The following is a 23,654-nucleotide window of genomic DNA, read 5'->3' as shown; positions in this document are numbered from 1 at the left end:
TTGAATTATCATTGGCCCACAGGCATCTGTAAGGAATACCTATTATATTCACATGTTATCACATGCTGAGTTGTCATTGGCCTGCAGGCATCTGTAAGGACTACTATTGTTTTGAAGACCCAGGCTTGAGGTCCTAATGCCATGCGTTCCCCACTGATGCTGCTATGAGTAAGATCACAGACCTAATGCTTAATAAAAGAGTTAAACTGTAATACTCCGTTGTCCTACAATTTATTATTTTTATACAAAGTGTCTAAAACAAGACAGTGTGCAACCACAGACAGCTCATCCTCGCCATCAATGCCCACTATCCTGGCAGCAGCCATGATGCATTCACCCTGCGACAGACTGGTGTCCCAGCACTGTTCCACCCACCACATGAAGCTCGCGGCTGGCTGCTCGGGGACAGGGGTTATCCACTCGCCACCTGGCTGATGACACCCCTCCACAACCCCCAACACTCCTGCTCAGCACGCATACGATGACAGCCATACCGCCACCAGGAACCTGAGCGAACAGACTATCGAGGTGCTAAAGCAATATTTCCACTGCCTTGACTGCTCTGGAGGAGCCCTGCAGTACTCCCCTGATCGAGTATCGGTTTTCATTGTCATGTGCTGCATGCTGCACAACCTGACCATTCTGAGGGCCCAGCCATTGCCACCAGGGATTGCAGGTCCACCTCAGGAGGAGAAAGAGGGAGAGGAGGAGGAGGAGGAGAAGCAGCAACGTAGGAGGGAGGCACTCAATCTTGCCTTTGCGAGGGCCGTGCATGAACGCCTCATTACACACCACTTCCAATCAATGAGAGAGCACATGGCGTTTGCGCAGAACAACCACATCATTACAGCCAGCTCGCAGCCCCTATCACCGGGCAAAGGTCAAATGAGAAACATCACAAAATGTGCAACGGCAAAATAACAATTTATTATCGAACACAACTCTCCCTTATGAAACACAACTATTCATAAACAAACACAACTCTTTCTTATCAAAGTGAACTATTTGTTACCAAACACAAATATTTATTTACAAGCACAACTATTTGTTCACAAACACAATGGGCTGGATTTTAATTCAGGGGCAGGTTGGGATTGTGTAATCCGCACTTCGTGTTATCCACACGAATCTAAATCGATGTGGGAGAATGATGCGAATTTAACTTAATTGGCCAATTGAGTTCCAGCGTGTGGGAACCCATGGCAAATGAGTTTTTCCAGTCTGAAAGTCGCCTCCGATGACGTCATCATTGCTGCTGCATTTAAGGTCTGCAACAAGCCTTGCTTCTTCTGCAAACTGCCAACCTTTTGGCTTTTGCTGCTACAGGGACCTGGAGGCAGAATGGCCAGTGAAAGACTTAGGTCTGCTCCAAGATTTGACGACGTTGCCCTGCAGGCTTTAGTGGAGGAAGCAAGAGCTCATAAGGAGGTGCTCTTCCCTTCATCAGGGAGGAAGAAGCCTCCCCAGCAGACCAAGGCTGCGTGGCTGCAAGTGGCAGAGGAGGTCAACTCCTTATCGGTAACCCGCAGAACCTGCATACAGTGCAGGAAGAGATTTCATGAACTTCAGCACACTGGAAAAGTGAGTATGAATTTCCCATCACCCTCAATCTGATCCCCATTGCCTTTCCTCACCAGCACTCAGCTTTAGCAGTCTCTTCCTCCACATCCCACTTGACACTGACATCCATTCCCTTTCCCTCTATGGTCACATTCACCTAACTATTCGACTATGCAGCCCTCACACTCCCTATCACTGTGATGCTATGAAAACAACTGACAACACACAGGGAGGGCCCTTGGTCTTGCCACCTCACTCCATCTTTGTCTCCTTCTAAGTATCTATGCTATGCAATCTCTACACTCACTCCTTCATTCTCACTCAACCTCCACTTGTCTCCCTCATTGCAGGAAAAGAGAGCTCACAATAAGCGAGAAAGAGCGAGGACAGGAGGAGGGCCACCCTCAGTAGCCCACCTCACCCCCTGGGAGGAGGTGGTCCTGGTGATCGTAGGAGTGGAGGACGATGCGCAAGTGGGGGACGGACAGACGGGTGCATCAGAGAAAGCTGGTGACAGAATAGTTTTCCATCTCTCTCATTGACATTGCATGAGTCGCTGATAATGATTCTGAAGCTCTAACAGATGGACTAATGATCATCTGCAATATGCAATGTGCGTGTAACCTTGGCATCACATCTCTGACTCTTTCCTTTACTCCCCCACAGGACCATCACAAGCACCCGTCCCCACTAGCCAGGAGGAAGAGCCTGAACATCCAGGCTCCTCAGAGGAAGCAGCAATCTCTAAGGGCGCAACGTCAGCAGAGTTCAGTGCACCCAGCACCAGCGCAGACACTCACACCTCGGTGGGACCTTCGGGACATAGAGTAGTGTTGTCACCTGGTGTATCACAGCTCACAAGTGAGCATCAGCAGATTGTGGAGACAGGGACAGCAGTGGAGAGTCCTCGTCGGAGGGTGCAGGACTCTGCCAGGTCGGCTCAGCTGCATGTCGACCCTCTGCCTCTGGGTCCATCCATAAGATCAGCGGTGCTGGAACTCCAGGAACAGATGCAGGAGTCTCTGGCAGGTTTTGTCTCCAGGGTCGCTGCGAGTGTGGAGCAAATGGAGGAGTCCATAGCGAACATGAGCAGAGCCTTTGTGGAGTCATTGGCGCATGAACACATCACCATGGAAAGGATGGCAACCTCCATGGAGGTGATAAGTCGCCAGAGTGCAGAAAACATGGTGAGTGTTCAGAATAGAATGACATCTCTGGAGGAGCGATGGTCATCTAGTGAACAGAGAAACCAGACCTTCATGGAAGTCCTTGAGTAGGACTGCCAGTGCAGATACGGGTCCCCATGGCCCCCCTGATGTGCAGCAAGTTGCTCTCAAGCCACTTGCAAGCGCTGAGGGGGACCTGACCCATGAGAGGGAAGCTGGTGGCAGACATCAAGGAAGTGGGGGCTCCTCTCCACGTGCTCACACTTCCATGCCAGTGCAGAGCCCTCGGTCAGAGCCCCACCAGAGTCCACACCCAACTGAGATCGGCGTCTCAACCCCTGCACAGCCGCAGGAGCAGCAGACTGTTGATGAGCCCTCACAGGTTCGCCACCCCAGAGGACGCCCGCCAAAGGTATCAAGACAGGAGCATCAGGAAAGTGAGCAAGGGACCTCCACATCTGCTGAAGCCACAGGGGAAGCACCACGTAGGAACACGCATAAGAGAAAGATACTGCACAAATAGTCACAAGGGTAGTCACTTGGGTGAAATTTGATGTTTTATGTGGAAAAGCCATCAGATGAATAATGTAAATAAAAAATCTGATGGCTACTGCTATAGTTCTGGCATGTGTCATTTCGCGAATGGGACTTCCACATTGAAGGCTTAGGATTACTTGCAATTGTCAGTATGGTGGTCAAATTGCTAAGAATCAGCTGGTTCTTGGCCATTGTCGATGTTCAGGTAAGAAGCTGCGAGGCAAAAGTGCTTGATTGGCTAGGCTAAGCAAATCTGGCCAAGATGAGTGCGTTCCTTGCATCCCGGGCAGCTATGTTCTCGCGTACTGCTGCCGATGGTTGATGGGCCTCTACAAGATGTTTGTTTTCGCTCTCCACCTCCTCCTCCTCCTCCTCCTCATCTGAGGAGGATATGTGAGGAGCCACCTGGTCCTCAGGAATCCGCAAGCCACGACGCTGTGCCATGTTGTGAAGTGCACAGCAAACCACGACGATTCTGGAGACCCTGGCTGCTGAGTACTGCAGGGCTCCACCTGATCTATCCAGGCATCTGAAGCGCATCTTCAGCAAACCGATGGTTTGTTTGATAATGGATCTGGTGGAAATGTGGCTGGAGTTGTAGCTCTCCTCAACTTCTTTGGATGGTCTCCTCAATGGCGTCATTAGCCACGTCCTCAGGGGATAGCCCTTGTCTCCAAGTAGCCATCTGTTAAGTTGGTCTGGCGGCCTGAATAGCGGAGGCACACTAGACTGGCGCAGTATGAAGGAGTCATGGCAACTGCCAGGGTACTTGGCATAAACATGCAAAATTTCCTTCCTGTGGTCACACACCAGCTGAACGTTGAGGGAGTGGAAGCCCTTGCGGTTGACAAAAATACCTGGATTGCGATGGGTTGCCTTAAGGGCCACATGTGTGCAGTCAACGATGCCCTGCACCCTTGGAAAGCCTGCCAGATTAGCAAATCCAACCGCACGCGCCGTGACACTTGCTTGATCCTTGGTGAAATGGATGGAATTGTGCGCGATGGCAAAGAGGGCATCGGTTACCTGCGTAATGTATTTGTGTGCGGCCACCTGGGAGATGCCGCTGATGTCTGCTGCTGATCCTTGGAAGGAGCCTGAGGCAAAAAAGTTCAGTGCGGTGGTGACTTTGATGGCCACTGGTAAGGGTTGTCCACCTGGTCCTCTGGGCTGCAGGTCTTGTTGCAGCATTGCGCAGATGTCACCCACTACCTCTCGCGAAAGTTGGAGCCGCCTTTGGCACTGCTGCTCAGACATGTTGAGGTAGCTGACACTGTGTCTGTAGACCCTGTTTGGGGGGCATCTCCTGCGCCGATGGGGTTCCATGCGCTGGCCCCTTCTGGCCTGTGCATCTTCAGGTGGGTGAGCAGCAGCTTTACACTCCTGTTGGTGCTGCTGCTGTTGGTGCTGCTGCTGCTGTTGGTGCTCCTGTTGTTGGTGCTGCTGTTGTTCCTGGTTCTGCTGGTGCCGCGGCTGGTCTTCTTCCTCATCTAATGCCCAGAAGGGAAGGAAATAAATGGCTCCCATGCTTCTGGTATATACCTCAGTTGAGGAAGCGCTCAGTGAAGGTGGTGAGAAGGGTTTCCCAGGAGGTCACACTGGAGATGGGTATCAGGCTCCAAACTTCCACAGCTGTGGTTATGCCTTCTAAAAGTTCCCCCAGACCTGAGACGACAAAGTCCTGCCACCTGCAAATGATGGCTGATCAAATCTCCTCTTTAATGGTTGAGCTGCAGCTGATAGTCAGCAATCCAATTGTTTCAGAGCAGGTGTGTTTCACGTGGGAAAAGGGTTAAAATCGCAAAGGCCTATCAAAATGGCATTACAGAGGCAATTTAGTGCTTGTTATGGGCTTTAACGGCCTATCCCGCCTCTTGGAGGCGGGACGGAGACGGGACCATCAGACACGAATTAATTAAAATTGCTTGAAGGCGGGATGGAGGCGGGGTTGGGCCTGCCCACCAGTTTTTGCAAGTTTAACCCCACACACGCCTCCAATCCTGCCTCCACGGCCCAATGAAAATCCAGTCCTATGTATTTACAAACACATCAATTTATTAACACACACCACCCCCATTTGCTACTAAAGTATTCTTTACTCCCTCTTTCCCAATGATTTCCACCCCCCCCCCCCATTTTGAGTTCCCCTCCTCCCAACCCTACTGCTCCTCCGTAATGTGGCCCCACTGGCTGCAGCAAGGCTGGTGGAAGGCTGCTGAGTCTGGGAGCCAGAGACTGCAGATGGCCTTGCACGACGCCCTCGACCAGCTCTGGGCCTGGAGGGCCCGGCTGCAGACTGCACCACCTCAGCATGGCCGGCAGCAGTCTGGGATGGCTGGATTACAGGTTACGGCAAGTGCAATGGCAGAGTGGCAGTGGTGGGAGCAGGAATGCTGTCATCCTGAGAGAGGACAGCATCTTCCTGCTTGACCAACGCACTGCCACTTCCCCGGTGCAGAACCACAGCATCCGGAGCAATCTGCTCGAGCACAGATTGCTGGCCTGCTGCGGCACCGTGAGATCCCCGGTGAACTGTGGGTGACCCAGCGAGGATGGCAGCAGTCAGCGCTTGTGTGGCATCAATCTGAGATTGCATGCCAGCAACCACTGACTCCATTACAGCACTAAGCCGTTGCGTTGCCTCGTCCTGGGCTGCAATAGACCCTGTCACCTCACACGTGGCATGGGGTCTGGGTCCCCACAGTCTCTGCAAGTCAAACATCCTCTGCAACGAGGCAAGGATGGGCTCGATGGTGTGAGCAGAGCTGAGTGCAATGTTGGAGGCGAACTCCTCCACGTTCCTTGCCAGTGCATCCTTGCTCTTGGGCACCCTTGCCATTGCACCCATGAGCTCGGTGTGCATGCCCATCGCCCGGGTGGTCATCGCCTCCACATCGAGGTCCTCATCGGAGTCCTGTGCAGCAGAACTCGCGCGCGAACTCACCCTCCGGGGCGTCGTTAATCGCTCCATCCACTGCAGCCCGCTGGGTCCCGGAGCTTCACCCACATCAGACCCATGCACTAGGCTCCTGTCCAGTGACCGCCCCACCCCATTATCAGACCTAGCGCCTTCGGGAGACTCTGCCTTGTTGTTCCTCCACCTCTCCCACGTCGCTGCCACTGGGAGGCTGAGGGACAGGCTGGTCATGTGGTGGCTGATTATCTGAAAGCATAAAGGCACAAGAGTGGGGTAAAGGTCAGGGGAGGGAGCAAGGAATGAAGACAGTATACTTAGATGGAAAGTGGGAAAGGCTTGTGTGAGGGGGAAGTGGTATGAGTGAAGAGGGAGATGTGATGAACATACCTTTGTTGTCCCCAAGGGGGTCGACGTCTCCGATGGCCTCAGCGCCCACGACCTGGGCCCCAATGATGCGCACCACTTGCTCCTCCAGGTCTGTAAGGGGGTGCAGGTCTGCCTCACCTCCTCCCGATCGTAGCTGCACCCTCCTGTTGTGAGCAAGCTTGACCTCCAAGAAAAAGGAAAGGGTGTGAGTGAGCGTGCAGCCATGTGTTTGGCAGATGTGTTGAATAGCTGTTAATGTATGCAAGGCGTGAGATGTGGTTGTGACTTTTAGTAGGTGGGCATAGTTGGTAGGTGAGTGTTGGGGATGTGGCGGGTTATCCCTTGTGTGCACAGAGTGAGGTTGAGATGGTGGCATGTAGAGGTTTTTGAAGTACCTACTCACCCTGACCCCCCGAGTGAGGTCGTTGAACTTCTTCCGGAACTGGGTGAGAGTTCTGTGGACCACACTTCTGGCCACCATGTCCTGGGCGACCTCCCTGCACGTCCTGCTAAAGGCCCGCAGCAATGGCCTCCTACCAGTGTCCGGGAACAGCACTGCCCGTCGCCGTTCCACAGCCGCGACCAGAACCTCCAAAGCGTGGTCGCTGAACCGGCTCTCTCTCTCTCTCTCTCTGGGCTTCTGATCAGCCATGACTTCTTTGAGTGAAGGCTTGCAGCTCCTTGCAGGCCCAGGCCACAAGCAGAGTGAGGCTGTGCAGCGTGATTGAACCTCCCCTTTAAGAACTGGAAGGCGCCAGTCTGTCTGCCGACTTTCTAATTGACAGCGGCGGAACTTGATTAGCGCTCTGAAGGTAGCGCCCCGCTCCCTGACGTTAGCGCCCTAAGAGAAGTGTGTAGCGCTTGACTTAACGCTCCACTCCCCTCTTGGGGCACTAAAACCCAATTTCGCGGTCGCTGGCGCTAAAGTTAGCGCCCAGGCGATGTTAACGCCCCAAAATGGTCGATACCAAATTTTTCCTCCTTTTGACATTTAATCTCTCCTGCCCTCCACCCTATCACAGACCTTCCCTTTTTATTCTTTCCTCCCCTCCCCCACTTTCCCTGCCTCTGTGCTTGCTTAAAACCTGTTACATCTCTAACTTTTTCCAGTTCTGACGAAGGGTCATCGACCTGAAACGTTAAATCTGTTTCTCTCTCTACAGATGCCGCCTGACCCGCCGAGTATTTCCAGCATTTTCTGTCTTTATTTCAGATTTCCAGCTTCCGCGGTATTTTGCTTTTGTAAAAATGTCCTGTAGTTGTCCATTGAACATAGGCACCTATATTACATAGAATGTACAGCCCAGAAACAGGCCATTCAGCCCAGCTGGTCTATGCTGGTGTTTATGCTCCACACGAGCCTCCTCCCACCCCTAGTTCATCTAACCCTATCAACATATCCTTATATACCTTTCTCCCTCATGTGGTTATCTAGCTTCCCCTTAAATGCATCGATGCTATGAGCCTCAATCACTTCCTGTGGTGGCATGTTCCACATTCTCACCACTCTCTGGGTAAGGAAGTTTCTCCTGAAGCAGAAAGGAAAAGAGGGGTTGGTGATAAAACCGTGGATTAGGGTTTCACAGCAGAGCAGGAGAGGTAAGACCTTGAGGCGGGCGATGGATCGGATGCAAGGGGTCGTGGGGGGGGGGGGAGGTGGAGGGGGGGAAAACCGAGTTTGAAGTCGAGCAGGACACCAAGGTTTCAGAACCTCTGGGTTTCGCCCGCGCTTGTAGCCAGGGAGGCTGATGGAGTCGAGGTCGGTGTTTGGCTATCTTGGATACATTCTTTTTATAGCGAGGGTGGCCACAGTGCTATGATTTTTCCACTGAGAATCCACTAGAAGGAAAGGGTGGAGGGTTGCACAGAAAGCGGGCTGATAATACTCATCAAAGGCAAAATTGTGGTATTATGGGCACAGATGGAAAGCACAGATCTGGAGACCCCCAAGCCAATTATAGCTCGTAAAACAGTGCGGTACAACTGGAGCAAAAAACTAAAACTTGGTTGTTAAAAAAAAAATGCTGTTTTACATTTGTGTGCATATGTATATGCAATATTTCGGAGCATGTGTTTACTTGTGAGCCATTCTCTTAAATTTTTAGCGAGGTCCCCTTATAATGAAAATGACGAAGGCCGGGAGCTTCTCCATATAGTCTGTGCATGAGTTGTCTCCTTCCGTTGAAAAGGACTGCAAGTGGATGCCTGGATAAGCAGTGTGGAAGGTTACACGGTTGCAGTGAAGGTTTCTCAAAGGTCCTTTGTATTGCTGTGAAATGGTAATCGTGATCACAATAACCGATGCAGAACCTTTTCTCTCCATTAGGTAGAGAAGATTGTCGATAAAAGGAAAAACAAAAAGGGGAAATGGGAGTACCTCATACGATGGAAAGGTTATGGAAGTAATGAAGACACTTGGGAACCAGAGCACCACCTCCTTCATTGTGAAGAATTTATTGATGAGTTCAATGGACTCAATGCTTCCAAAGAAAAGCGAACTAAATCAGGGAAACGGGGAAATAGTCCAAGGCAGGTCTTAAAGGACAATCATGGAACTTCTGCACTGAGAGCCTATGAATCTGCCAAGGGTAAAGGGGGAGGAATGCGAAGAAAGCGGATTAACAATGCACATCAAAGGCAGAAACGGGGTCCTATGGGCCGGGATGGAAAGCACACGACTGGAGACCCCAAGAAAATCATAGCTACGAAAACGGTGCATTACAGAACAACTGCGAGCGGGGTCCAGATAATGCCTTACAGAAAGACTGACAACTCGTTTCAGAATGGTGACGCTAGACACAGCAAAAATGCATTGCAGTTTGACAATACCTCAAGGCAACAGAGAATGAATGTGGATTTAAGAGAGCAGGACTTTGCAGTGGACGGAGCGATTAACAACACTCCACTAGTCAATGGAATAGGTAGGTAGTAGGTGTTGGCCTTACATAGAATATACAGCACAGAAACAGGCCATGCGGCCCAGCTAGTCTGTGCTGGTTACATAAGAACATAAGACGTAGGAGCAGGAGTAGGTCATTCGGCCCCTCGAGCCTGCTCCGCCATTTAATAAGATCATGGTTGATCTGATCTTGGCCTCAGCTCCACTTCCCTGCCCGCTCCCCATAACCCTTGACTCCCTTATCGTTCAAAAATCTGTCAATCTCCACCTTGAATATATTCAACAACTCCGCCTCCACGGCTCTCTGGGGAAGAGAATTCCAAAGATTCACGACCCTCTGAGAGAAGAAATTCCTCCTCATTTCCGTTTTAAACGGGCGACCCCTTATCCTGAAACTGTGCCCCCTAGTTCTAGATTCTGTTTATACACCACTGTTCATTGATGTACAAAAATTTGAAGATTAAATTTAAAGTTTTTAATTATTGCATGCAACATGCAGCAATAATTTGAATTTACAAGATGGCCGAGTTAATCATTCCTCACTGTTCATGAATTATGAAAAGTAGATTGTTTGGTGGTTGCTAACAGTACTGTTTTATGTACTGACTAACTGGAACTGTTAAAGTGAGCACAAAGTAACTCGGCAGATTGACATTTCAGAAACGTTTCATTTTAAGAGGGATTTCATTTTCAGGCATTTCAAACGGGCAAGCCAACCTGCCGTGTTCCATGAAAAGGAAGCTTGTGGAAGACAAGGAGGACTACGTATTTGACAAACGGCTCAGATGCAGTGTTCGGCAAAATGAAAGCAACTATCGATTCAGGGACATTGTTGTTAGGAAGCAGGACGGTTTTACACATATATTACTCTCTAGCCAAACATCGGACAACAATTCATTAACACCCGAGGTAAGGCCTATAGCACTTGTTTGTTAATTAATATGTGATCAGTACAGATTGGGTGGAAGCCGAGTTGGTCTGCCTGCTATTGGAAACTGGTATGCTGCTAAAGTGCGAGGCCCAGATCGCAAATAAAAAAAAGCCTCATTCCTTTAATCAGTCTTCCTCAGGCGAACATACAAAAACTGACGGGCAGGAAAAGACCATCTGGCCCATCAAGCCTGCCCCATACCGTGATGGCCGGAGCACCGTGACTGAACACTTACCCCCTCCCCTCCCACAACCCCCGCCCCCGTCTGCAGCCATGTGATCTTCTGGGAGAGGCCAAAAAAAAACCTCAGGGCCAATAAGGGAAAAAGTACTCTGGAAAATTCCCCTCCGACCCCCTCAGGCGATCGAAACCAGTCCAGGAGATTGCACGGACCGAGTGTTCTCTAGAAAGACACTTAGACCTTCTATACGATGCGATTTCTGCCCCAGTCAGGAACCAGTCCCGCTCTCTCTTGAAGGCGTACAGAGAGTCAGCACCTAAGGTAATTCTTTTTTTTTTCAATATGGTTTCGCTGTGTGGAAATCTGAAAGAACGATTGGCAACAGCCACATGCCAAAAATATACAGGTTGTCAAATGTGCCCATCACATCTGAGTGTCCATCTTAGTGAGCCCAGAGAGTAGGCTATTCAACTGTGCAAGGAACATAGAAAAGCTCAAGCCCATCTCGTCCACCTTTCTGCCGTCCAGGTGAAGGGCTGGATTTTGTCAATGGGAATCTTTTGGAGGTGGGACTGCTGCTTCCCGGCTTTCAATCCCACCTCCATCAGCTTCTGGCCAACCAGTGGGAATTTCCCCTAATTGATCTTGATAAGCCCGCCCAGCGGGCTCAGCAGGCCAATTAGGGGGAAGCCAGTGACAGAGCACATCAACGTATGAGGTGTCATCTGTCAAGATTTTTTGAAAGAAGAAATGCCAGCGTTTGACAGCTCTGTGAAGCTGTCAAACACTGACATTCTGTGTAGTTTGATGAGTCCTTGTGTTCAGGACTCATCAAACCTTTCAACTTTGCAGAAATCACCTGGCTGTTGGTTCGGAGGATTCAGCAGCCAGTCTGTGATATCTACAATGGAGATGTCGGGACTCCGGCTCCACAGCGGCTGAAGGCTGTAGGCAGAAACAAAGGTAAGTGAACATTTTCTAACACTTTACACTCACCTTACATACTTACCACTCCACATTTGCACCCATCACTCACCTCTACGTCGCACTTTCAGACCCCGCAGACCTCCTACTAGTCTCCTACACCCTGGCGGGGTTCCCCGTGGTCGGGAAGCCTGCACTTGGGAACGAAAAATGGGGATAATCCAATTTATGCCTGTTAACTACCTGTTAACAGGAAGTTAATAGGCTTTAATCCCTTCCCCGCCTCGAGGAGACGGGACCTGGGGCAGGAGGGCACAGAGGCGGGTTGGCCCACCCCCAAATTCTGCAACTTTACCGGCAGTCCCGCCTCCATACCCGCCTCCTCGGGGCTGACAAAATCCAGCCCGAATTGTTTCTCTTCAAGATACTTGTCCAGTTTGACTTCAAAAGCGATCAAAACTACTTGCCTTGCTTGGTAAGCTTTTCCAAAAACTGCAAACCCTCTCAGTGAAGTAATGTTTTTTTACATCCTTCCTGAATCTACCTCTTTTCAGCTGGTACTGGTATCCCTTTGTTCTGCTGTCTCAGGTCGAACCACAGCAGCCCTGGCCCAATCGAAGGGCCCGATTTTAACTCCAGGTGGATTCCCCGCCAGGTCAGAGTTCAAATTACAGTCGGGTCTCAATGATGTCATCGGGCCGCAACATGCATATGTAAAGAAGGACCCCGTTGGCTCGGGGCACGTGTCCTCGCTGCCTGCTCAGGAGAGCTGGTTAAAATTGCAGATGCTGCGATCATGGCGGCTTTCGGACAGGTAAGAGCCAGGGGCGATTTTAACTGCCCGCCCGCCAAGTTTCTGCTGAGCGAGTAGGGTTAAAAATCGCCCCCCCCCCCCCATATCCCTGAGCCTTATTAATTGGAAAACCTCAATCACAAACCCACCCTGCCCCCTCCCCCTCACTAGTCTTGCCTCACAAGAAGAGTTCTGTGTGCCTATGTTTCATTCTCTAAAACCCTATTCATTCTATTCGCAATTCCCTGCGCTTTTTCAGTTCAGCTGTTGTGTCTTCTAGCGAGGGTCCCAGAGCAGCTGACCCTAATTCTGTCTTCCCAGTCGGGATTGCTGGATAGGAATCCAGAGCAGCAATCCTGGATGATCTTTCCCACCCCCCGCCCCCCCACCGCCACTTTCTTATCTTGGGAGACCAATTGCAGAGCCTCGCCGCTTCTCGAGCTGAGTTCAGCTAACTCCACACAGATTGGGCCTTGACGCTCCTAGCCTTAAAGATGGTTTCAATCCACTTTCTACAGCTGATTTGAAAACCTGCGTCTTTTGCGAGTTCTGTTTGTAGCGTCTCAAACATGGGGGATAGAAAAAATAAAAAGGATAAAACTGGACCCTAAAAATCCAAGTAACATGTATTGCTTGCGTGTCACTCGAGACAGAAGCCATTCACACGGGAGCAGCACACTGTTAATAAGGCTGCTGTGTTTTCAGAGATGTGTGACTAAATTAATAGTGGCTCAAACCTTACACAGTGTGTTCTGCCCTCAAATATCCATTTCCTGGACTGTGGTTCTCTCTCCATTTGAAAGGTTGATTCTAAACTACAGACAAAATCCGAGACTGCTCTGACAAAGGAGCGTGTTACCTTCTCGCACTGCAAAGACCAGGCTCGCTGAGACATTTGGCCGTGATATTGCCCACCCAACAAATTCTCTCCAGTTTCAGACTTGGTAATTTCATTCTTTCTGCTTTTGAGGCAAGCAGATGGTGAAGTGGTCTGCAAAAAGCTGGTCGAACAGTGGGAAGCGTCACTGACCTTCGGCTGTATGTTCAGTGATATTGTTCTCTGTGTGTGCACAGTGGTAGAATTGATTAGCCCAAATTTGCCACCCAAGCCCCTGCTCTCTGACCCTTCCAGGCCTGAGGGCATGCGCCACAAGATGGTAGAAATAGCGTCGGTCTGTCATTCCTAGCTGATGAGGGAATTAGGGGTTACGGGGAGCGGGCAGGGAAGTGGACGTGAGTCTAGGTTCGGATCAGCCATGATCCTATTGAATGGCGGAGCAGGCCCGAGGGGCCGTATGGCCTACTCCTGCTCCTACTTCTTATGTTCTTATTATTTCTCAACCGGGACGGTTCACCCCCTTCAGATACTTTGGGCCCTCTTTTCTTAAAGGGGAGTCTGCTTGCTAGTTGTTGGGATTCAGTTACGACAAAGTGCTTTGTCAGTCTACGTGCTTTTCTTGGTTTCACCCCTGAAGCAATTATTACCTTCTTAACGCTACGCCCCCATCCCCAATCTGTGGGTGGTCAGGAGGCAAGAAGGCAGGTGCGTTTATACCTGAGGTGGTCAAAATGTAGCTGCTCTTAGCTCTGCCACCTGTGTATACAAGCCAAGGCAATCAGACCTAGACGTGCCTGAGGAGGTATGCTCGCAGTGACTATAATTTACGAGCGATGATTCTATCAGTGACTGTCAAGATGCCTGTTGCTTGAAAATTTGGTGCTATTGGTTCTTTCTGAGCAGCTGAAACAACTTGCGTTACTATTTAGCGTCTTTAACGTAGCAAAACGCCCCAAGGCGTCCCAACAGCCGGGGATACCTGTCAAACCTCCCAACTTGCCTTCAACCAGGGGCATAGTTTCAAGGTAAGGGGCAGCAGGTTTAGAGGGGATTTGAGGAAAAACTTTTTCACCCAGAGGGTGGTTGGAGTCTGGAACTCACTGCCTGAAAGGGTGGCAGAGGCAGGAACCCTCACAACATTCAAGAAGCATTTAGATGAGCACTTGAAACGCTATAGCATACAAGGCTACGGACCAAGTGCTGGAAAATGGGATTAGAATAGACAGGGCTTGATGGTCGGCGTGGATACGATGGGCCGAAGGGCTTCTTTCTGTGCTGTATAACTCTATGACTCTGTGACTCTCACCTTCCATCAAGACCCATGAATACCGCTGGATTTCTTCACAACAGCCTTAATCTGTCTTATCCGAAATGAACTATCAATACCATTAGAGCACCAGTTCACCCAAATAGCTGTGCCCTGCAGCTGTGTTCCATGTGTTTTACCTTTGTGATTCCGCCCCACCGCCCGACTGTGAAAGTCTATGCTGTGTGTCATCTACTCCCTGAGCATGTGCTCCTTTCCAAGCGGGGTCAGAAAGTGAAGTGGATGGCTGTTGGGTGTCGGTGTTTGCCCCTGGAGCTGGAGGTCACTTCTCCTGCTGGGCCAGTCGATAGCCCTGCAGCTGCTAGTGGCGTGGGCATTTCCGGGCTTGAGTCATTTGAGTGGGCAACTGGGTGTTATGATGATGTGATCTTGTTGCCTTGGGAGACAACTGCATCGCCCTTGTCAGCTCCGCCCATTCCCCAGCTGCCTTAGCGTGTCTGGAGATCTGAGCAGGAGTAAACGGTTGGACCGCAATGAATTACAGGGAACTCTCGTTTAAACGGCACCTAAATATCCGGAATTCTCTATTAACCGGCAAAATTCTCACTCCGAAAACAACACCTCAATAACCGGAAATGTTGCCGAGTCCGAGTCTCCCACGGTGGCCGAGTTAGTCAGCGGGGGTAGTTCTCCAAACTGCCACTACTCGGTTTCTTGGCACTGTCAGAAGTCCGAACACCTCAATAACAGGAGTCTGACTCTTTGTTTGTTAAAAATAGCCTCGGTAGATAACCCTCTCCGTCATCCGGAATTTTTAATCAACCGGCACCATCCCGGTCCCATTGGTGCCGGATACCAGAGAGTTTCCTGTAGTTGAAGCCTTGCACTGTGAATTCTCAATCTAATTTTCTAGTCGGTGAATCCAGCTGGAAGACAGCTGTGGACTGGAGGATGTCCTTAGGCTCCAAATAGCGCATCTTGCAGCAGGAGGCCGAAAGCTCCGCCTGCAAATGCAGCTATTGGTGGAGACGCTTGTCTCTCCTCAGTAGCAGGACAGCTTTAATGGCGGTCTGTCAGCGGCTTTCTACGAGCTCCTGGCGTCCGATATCGCATCCATTGACGCGGTGCACTCCCAACATAACGTGTGACGTGCAGACAGGCCCACTGCGATGTTACACTAGCTAGCTGACCTCGCCTTATCGTGGGTGGTCGGCTTTCAGCCCTGCAGGTGCAGCCAACACTGAAAGAGCAGCAGTCCTACAATGGGACCGCAAGATCAGCCCCCAGATGTCTCATTAAGCTAAGCTCGCAGGTGTCTTGTTCAGCAGAGCCAACAACTTCATTATCTTCACTAACAATCAGCAGCAGCATGACAGGCTCTCCCAAGAGCTTAGGAACAGGAGTCGGCTATTCAGTCCCCCGAGCCTTTCAATCAGATCATGGCTGATCTGTCTCTTGACTCCATTTACCCACCTTGGTTTCGTAGCCCTTAATACCCTTGTCTTACAAAAATCTGTCAACCTCGAAGTTTTGACATTTTCAGCCTCAACAACTTTTTGGGGGAGAGTTCCAGATTTCAACCACCCTTTGTGTGAAGAAGTGCTTCCTGATATCACCCCTGAACAGCCTGGCTGTAATTTTAAGGTGATGCCCCCTTGTTCTGGACTCCCCCCACCGGAGGAAATAGTTTCTCTCTACCCTATCAACTCTTTTCATCATCTTAAACACCTCAATTAGATCACCCCTTAATCTTCTATACTCCAAGGGAATACAAAGAAGCCTAGTCTGTGCAATCGGTCCTCATAATTTAACCCTTTTAGCCCCGGTATCATTCTGGTGAATCTGCGCTGTACCCCCTCCAAGGCCAGCCTATCCTTCCTGCCCTGAACTGAATGCAGCACTCTAAATGCAGTCTAGCCAGGAGTAAAAACAGAAAATGCTGGAAATACTCAGCAGCTCAGGCAGCATCTGTGGAGAGAGAAACAGAGTCAACTTTTCAGGTCGATGACCTTTCGCCAGAACCAGGAGTAATTGATTGTGCACATGTTGCTGCTCGGGATTCTGTTGATTGGCCTATGTGAGCCATAAGGACTTATTTTCCAGCAATGTGTAGCTTTTATGCAATCACCAGCACAGAATGACACATGCGAGCTTCTCTGATGTGTGAATTTGAATGCAATCCTCTGATTCCGCCCTTATTCGAATGGGAAGGAAGAGTGGAAGGATGACTACAGGGAGACCAATGGTTCACCTCTGCAGACATGGCTCATGACACACAACTGGAATGATTATCGAACGAGCTATTGAGATCTTGAAGCAGCACCTTACAGGACAGCCCTCTCAGGGTTTCATGAATAATCATGGCACCTTGCTAACTTTTACCCTGCAAAGAAGCTTCGCCACGGGGTTAAGCTAATGCCACAATATGTCATAAGTGTATCAATTTGTATGTGGGTTCAATGACGACACATTCATGAAAGAAATGTCTTTTTATCTAAAGTATGTTCAACTCAGTTAAACAGCATTACAGGAGACATCATGTTTGAGATCCATCTAAAACAAAACTAAAACCAAACTAAACTGCTTGTCTCTCACATGCCCTCTGCTGGTCAGGCATAAGTAATCAATCAGGCAAACATGCTGGTAAGGCATCATAATCAAACAGGCAAATACCATCACTATTTGCTGATATCATTACATCTCCCTTAAAACAAAAGTGTTTTACTTTTAACTAACAACATGTTTTCTTTGTATTAATTTGCATTTTAACTGTAACACTTAATGAATTATCATTATCAAGGTTTTTTAACCTTGCTTTGTGTGTTCACATGAAATATGTAAATACACTAGAACTTGAAGAAAGAATAAGATAACATTACTTCCTTCTATAACAAGAGTCCTTAAATTTGCTCAATGAGTCTCTCAGGAGGCTTCACGTGTCTTGAGGATTTTCTGATGGATTGTCCTTGAATCTGAGTTGTTGCCTCCGATTATGTTTTCTCAGCTGTGTGATCAGGTTGTTCAACAGTATCAGTCTTTTGACCTGCTGTGGCTGGTCCCATGAGAAGATCCCGACGATTTCTTCTCAGAACAGCACCCTCATCTGTCTGAATGGTGTATGATCTTGGTTGTACTTCACTCAGGACAGTTCCCTTCTGAGTCCATATGTTTGTTTTGTCTTTGAACTTTACTTGGTCACCAGTGTGGAGTTCAGGTAGGTTTTGTGTTCCTCTGTCATAGTAGTACTTTTGCTTTTCTTTCTGTTGTTCATTGAACTTCCTCACTTTCTCCCCCTCTTTTGTTTTCAGGAGGTCCTCCGGGATGGGTAGGTTTGACCTTAGCCGACGTCCCATAAGGAGTTGGGCTGGTGACTTGCCACACTCGAGCGGCGTTGTGCGGTATACAAGCATGCTCTGGTAGAAGTCAGTTCCACTGTCTTTTGCCTTGTACATCAGTCTTTTCACTGTCTGGACCGATTTTTCCACTAGTCCATTGGACTGTGGAAAGTGAGGACTTGACGTTGTGTGGACAAAGTCCCACTCTTTGGCAAAGTGTCGGAAACTTGCATTGTAAAACTGGGGTCCGTTGTCTGTGAAGACCTCGCTTGCCACGCCATGTCTGGAGAATATGGCTTTCATACATGTTATCACAGCATCTGCAGTGGTGGTGTACAGTCTACAAACCTCTGGATACAGGGAGTAATAGTCTGTGACTACAAGATAGTCCTTCCCTTGACATACGAATAGGTCAGCGCCCACCTTCTGGTAAGGTCTGTCTGGCGCTGGGTGTGGTTTTAGTGGTTCTACCGGATTGCTTGCTCGATATTTCAGGCATATTGTGCAGTTTGACACCTCATTTGTCACATCTTGGTTGATTCGTGGCCAGTACATCACCTCTCGTGCTCTTTTCTTACACTTTTCGATTCCCAGATGTCCTCCATGGATCCTTTTTAGCATCTCTTTTCTCAGACTCTTTGGGATAACTATTTTACTTCCTTTGTAGATGATGTCTTCGACCACTGATAGTTCCGCCCTGCAGTTCCAGTACTCTGCCATGTCAGGTGAGCAGTCTTGCTTCATGTTGGGCCATCCATCCAAGATGCTTTTCCTCAGTCGTCTCATTGTTTCATCTTTGTTTGTCTCAGTCTTTATGAGCTCCATTTTTGCATCTGCTATGGGCAGTGCACTTGTGATCATGTCCACGTAGGCGTTCACTTTTTCATCCATTTTGGTGTTTGCGGGCTCACTCGGGTCAACAACTCTGGACAACGTGTCTGCTGTATACATCAGCTTACCCGGTGTGTACGCAACATTCAGTGTATAGCGTTGCAGCCTGATCATCATTCTTTGTATTCTAAGCGGACAGCTATTTAGTGGCTTTTGGAACAATGCAATCAAGGGCTTATGGTCAGTCTCTACACTGATTGCTTGCCCTGCCACAAACTGGTGAAATCTTTCACAGGCGTATGTGATGCTGAGCAGCTCCTTTTCTATTTGAGCATATCGCGTCTCTGCGTCTGTCATTGAGCGCGATGCATATGCAATAGGTTGCCAGTAATCATATTTTTGCAGAAGAACGGCACCGAGCCCACTCTGTGATGCATCTGATGATAGCTTCATGGGTCTCGCTGGGTCATAAAACCTCAGAACTGGTTCCTCTGTGAGCAGTTTCTTTAGATCGCTCCATGACTTCTCATGCTCATGATTCCATTCCCATTCTATGTTCTTTTCAGTTAGTCTTCTCAGTGGCGCCATCTTTTCTGAGAGGTTGGATATGAATTTACCCATGTAGTTGATCATTCCATTAAACCTCTGCACGTCCTTTTTGCATTGTGGCTTTGGCATATTCTCAATGGCGGACACCTTTCTGGGATCTGGTCTGATGCCCTCACTGCTAAGGATATCTCCCACGAATGTCAGCTCTGTCACCCCGAGCTGGCATTTCTCTCTATTCAGCTTCAGGTTTGTTTTCCTTGTTGCTTCCAGCACTTTTTTCAGTCTCTCGTCATGCTCAGTTCTCGTGGTTCCCCATACTATGATGTCATCCATTGATGTATCAACTCCCTCCAGGTGCTCATAGATCATATGGATAGTTTTGTGATACACTTCAGGAGCTGAGGCAATGCCAAATGGTAACCTTAGGAATCTGTATCTGCCAAATGGACTGTTGAACGTGCACAGTCTTGAACTTGCCTCGTCCAATTTCATCTGCCAAAATCCTGATGATGCATCTAACTTGCTGAAATACTTTGCATTTGCAAACTGTGACATGATTTCCTCACGTGTAGGAAGCTTGAAGTGCTCTCTCTTTATTGCTCTGTTTAGATCTCTTGGATCCAGGCAAATTCTGAGCTTTCCATTCTTTTTGTCCACAACGACGAGGGAACTCACCCACTCAGTTGGCTCATCTATCTTCTGAATCACGTTCAGGCTTTCCATCCTGTCCAACTCTGCCTTCAGTTGCTTTTGAAGAGCAAACAGAACTTTTCTGCATGGATGTATAACCGGTGTCATACTTTTATCTACTCTGATCGTGTGTTCTCCTGGAATGCAGCCTAGACCCTTAAATAGGTCTTTGTACTCTTTCATGAGTTCATCATAGACTGTCTCTCCTTCGCTTTCCACAACGAGGACTCTCTTTACCAGGTTCAGTCTCTCACAGGCTTTTAAACCTAGTATGGTCTGCACATCCTTTGGCACCACGATTAATGCTAGCGTGTGCTCTCTGTCCTTGTGTGTTACTTTGACAATGCATCTTCCTTTCACTGGTATATCAGTACCTGAGTATCCTGTCACTTTCACTTTTATTCCATGTATCTTTGGTCTGGGTCTAATTTTCTTAAAATCAGTCTCTGATATCACATTAACTTGTGCTCCAGTATCCAATTTAAATGGAATATGTATGTCATTCACTTTTAGTGTCAACATCCAGTCTCTTTTTTCTTTTTTTGTTTTCAGACACAACATCTACATAGAACTCCTCTATCCCGCTTTCATCTACTGCATGGACCTTGCTTTGTTGCGCTTGGTTCTTACAGCAATGGGCATAATGGTTGTTTTTGTTGCAACTATTGCATGTTTTACCATATGCTGGACACTTTTTTGGTGTATGCTGTGTACCGCATCGACTACATGACTTTCGATTGCCCCTTTTATTTTTGTTCGCTGGCCACGCCTCTTTTTTCACATTGGCGCTCTTTTTGTTAAACGGTTTGTGTCCGTTCATACTCACTGCATCCACGTTGCAGCTACTGTCACTGAACAGCTCCTTTGCCTGCGACTTCACAGTCTCTGTAGCCCTACACAGTGCTATGGCTTTTCCCAGGTCTAGATCTTGCTCTCTTAGCAGTCTTTCCCTTAGACCATTATCTGGAATACCACACACCAGTCTGTCTTTTATCAGCGAGTCTGTCAGTCCCCCAAATTCACATGTTTTGCTTCGGTTTCTCAGTTCAGTCACATACTGATCAATAGTCTCTCCCGTTTTCTGTACACATGTGAAAAATCTGTGCCTCTCAAACGTCACGTTACGTTTAGGTATGCAGTAGGCCTCAAACTGTTCCATTATTTTATCTAGCTTCATTTTGTCTCCATCAGCAGCGAATGTGAAGTTATTATACACCTCCAGCGCTTCATCACCCATGACATGTAAGAACACTGACGCTTTCATTTTATCACCTTTCTTGTCAGCTCTGATTGCTGATAAATACAACTCCAAACGTTGTTTGAACCTCCTCCAATTTTCAGCCACATTACCTGTCAACTGAAGCTACCGGTGGGAGTAAACCTTCCATTTTTTCACTTCGTTAGCTATTCTCCAACGGTAAGTAACGATGTTCTCTTTTGGCTTGCTAATATGTGGAGAGCTGATTTAACTTCAGATTTTTCCTCTTCATCTCTTTAAATCACTTCTGACACCATGTATTGATTTCTATGTGGGTTCAATGACGACACATGATGAAAGAGAATGTCTTTTTAATCTAAAGTTTGTTCATCTAAATTAACTGCATCACCGGAGACACCGGCCTAGAAATTGAGTTGACGCCGCGCCAGGGCTTTAGCGCCGGAAATTTAGCGCCGGCGCTAATTCCCTTGCGCGTGCCAAAAATTCAGTAGCGCCGCGCCCAGACGGCTGCCGGCGCTACTGGCGGGCGTGAGTGCCTCCCAATGGGCGCTGAGTGCCGCATTGCGGCGCTAATCCGGCGCTGCGGCACCCGATGCGGTGCGGCAGGCTGGGGAAGTGCAGGCCTCCTCCTCCCGTTAAGGAGGCGCTGCCTTCACCCGATCGCTGGCCGTTTGATTTTTTCAAAAATGAGCCCGGCACCTCGGACAAGTGCCGGGCTTGCAGGCCAGACGCATCTGTTCCGCGGGGGGGGGGGGTGGAGGAGTCCGGGGAGGGAGGTGCGGGCAGGCGGCCAGCGGGAAAGCGGCCGGCCGCCGCGCGACCTTAATGCGCCGGCGCTAACTTGTGTAAGACTCGGTTGCCAGAGTCTTAGTTGCGGCTGCCACGGGCGAGGCGGCCGCAACTGAATTTCGGCGTTCGGGCGCGTTGCCACGGCAACCGGGACGCTGCGCACACCGATGACGTCATCGGTGCCGGCGCAGCGCAACCGGCTAACGCCGATGGCAGCGCCGAAGTGAATTTCAGAAACGGCTATCATTGTAGCGCCGCAAAATGGGCGCTAACCCTACTGAATTTTCAGCCCACCATCTTAGAAATCCATCTAAAGCGAAACTAAAACCAAACTAAACTGCTTGTCTCTCACATGCCCTCTGCTGGTCAGGCATAAGTAATCAATCAGGCAAACATGCTGGTAAGGCATCATAATCAAACAGGCAAATACCATCACTATTTGCTGATATCATTACAATAAGAACATGAGAATTAGGAGCAGGAGTAGGCCATTCGGCCCCTCGAGCCTGCTCCGCCATTCAATAAGATCATGGCCGATCTTCTACATCAACTCCACTTTCCCGCCCAATCCCCATATCGCTTCGTTCCCTTAGTGCCCAAAAATTTATCGACCTCAGTCTTGAATATACTCAACGACTGAGCCTCCACAGCCCTCTGGGGTAGAGAATTCCAAAGATTCACCACCCTCTGAGTGAAGAAATTTCTCCTCATCTCAGTCTTAAATGGCCGAACTCTTATCCTGATGTCATGAAAGTAACAGCATGAAATTAACTGCCGAATTACCAGTGCAGTAAGAATAATCATTGACCACTCATTAATCCATGATACCCTCGAATTAGCACTAGAGCTGCCCATTTTGAGGTATGACAGTGTAGTGGTTATTTTACTGGACTAGTAATCCAGAGAACGTGGTTTCAAATTTCACCATGGCAGTTTGAGAATTTAAATTCAGTTAATAAAAATCTGGAAATAAAACCTGGTGTTAGCTTCATAGTCACTACTTTTTTTTTTGCTATCGGGAAGTGTCGTAACAATCCAACTGGTTCGCGATTGCCTGTCCTTCAGGCAAGGAAACCTGACATTCTTACCAGGTCTGACCTATATGTGACTCCAACCCCACACCAACGTGTTGGCCTTCCCTCTGAAAATCATAGAATCATAGAAAGTTACAGCACGGCCCCACTCAGTTGCATCAAATTTCAGGGCCACTGAGGACGGGCAATAAAGGCCGGCCTCACCAGAGACACCTCAGATCCCGAGATATTAATTTTTAAACAAAAATTTCAACCGGCAATCCGCAGATGCAAAATACGCTAGCCCAAACAACATTGCCCTCTACAGTTCCTCAGAAACAACCTATTCCCATGTTTGATGTGCTGCTACTTTGCTCTCACCAATGTCAAATAAATAGTCAATGCAGTGTACAACTCAAGTGCAGTGCATTTATTCCATCCATTGCATGTTCTGTGAACGCTGTCCGTGTCATTTGCCGTAGGGCTTCCCCTTTGTGCTTGTGGTTTGTTTGCAGTGTATAACACCTAACCTATTACAGGAAACTCTTGTTTAAACGGCACCTAATTATACGGAGTTCTCTAATAACCGGCAAAATTCTGGAGTCGGTTTTGAGGCTTCCGTATACTGTATATTTGTGGCTGTGTAACCGGGGTTCTCGTACCTTTTGCCATGTAATCATGGCTCCTGCACCTCTGGTTGTGTAACCGGGTCCCCTGTACTTGTGTCTGTGTGAACGGGGCTCCAGCACTTGTGTCTGTGTGAACGGGGCTCCAGCACTTCTGTCTGTGGAACGGGGCTCCAGTACCTGTGTCTGTGTGAACGGGGCTCCAGTACCTGTGTCTGTGTGA

The 23,654-nt window shown here is 48.8% G+C and overlaps 1 protein-coding gene across 1 annotated transcript in view; it reads left to right on the top strand.

The window, feature by feature from the left end:
* The window catches only part of LOC147116709 (chromodomain Y-like protein 2), a 248,523-nt gene that overhangs the window by 156,395 nt on the left and 68,474 nt on the right, over positions 1 to 23,654 (top strand). The window contains exons 2-3 of the mRNA XM_085991827.1: positions 8,873 to 9,467; positions 10,140 to 10,354. Of these exons, the coding sequence (XP_085847953.1) occupies positions 8,873 to 9,467; positions 10,140 to 10,354 (810 nt within the window). The remainder of the gene's footprint in view (positions 1 to 8,872; positions 9,468 to 10,139; positions 10,355 to 23,654) is intronic.

The sequence above is a fragment of the Somniosus microcephalus genome, chromosome 6, assembly GCF_052327205.1.
Source record: "Somniosus microcephalus isolate GS21.2 chromosome 6, FLI_Smic_1.0, whole genome shotgun sequence".
NCBI lineage: Eukaryota > Metazoa > Chordata > Chondrichthyes > Squaliformes > Somniosidae > Somniosus > Somniosus microcephalus.
This window is presented reverse-complemented; position numbering and strand designations above follow the sequence as displayed.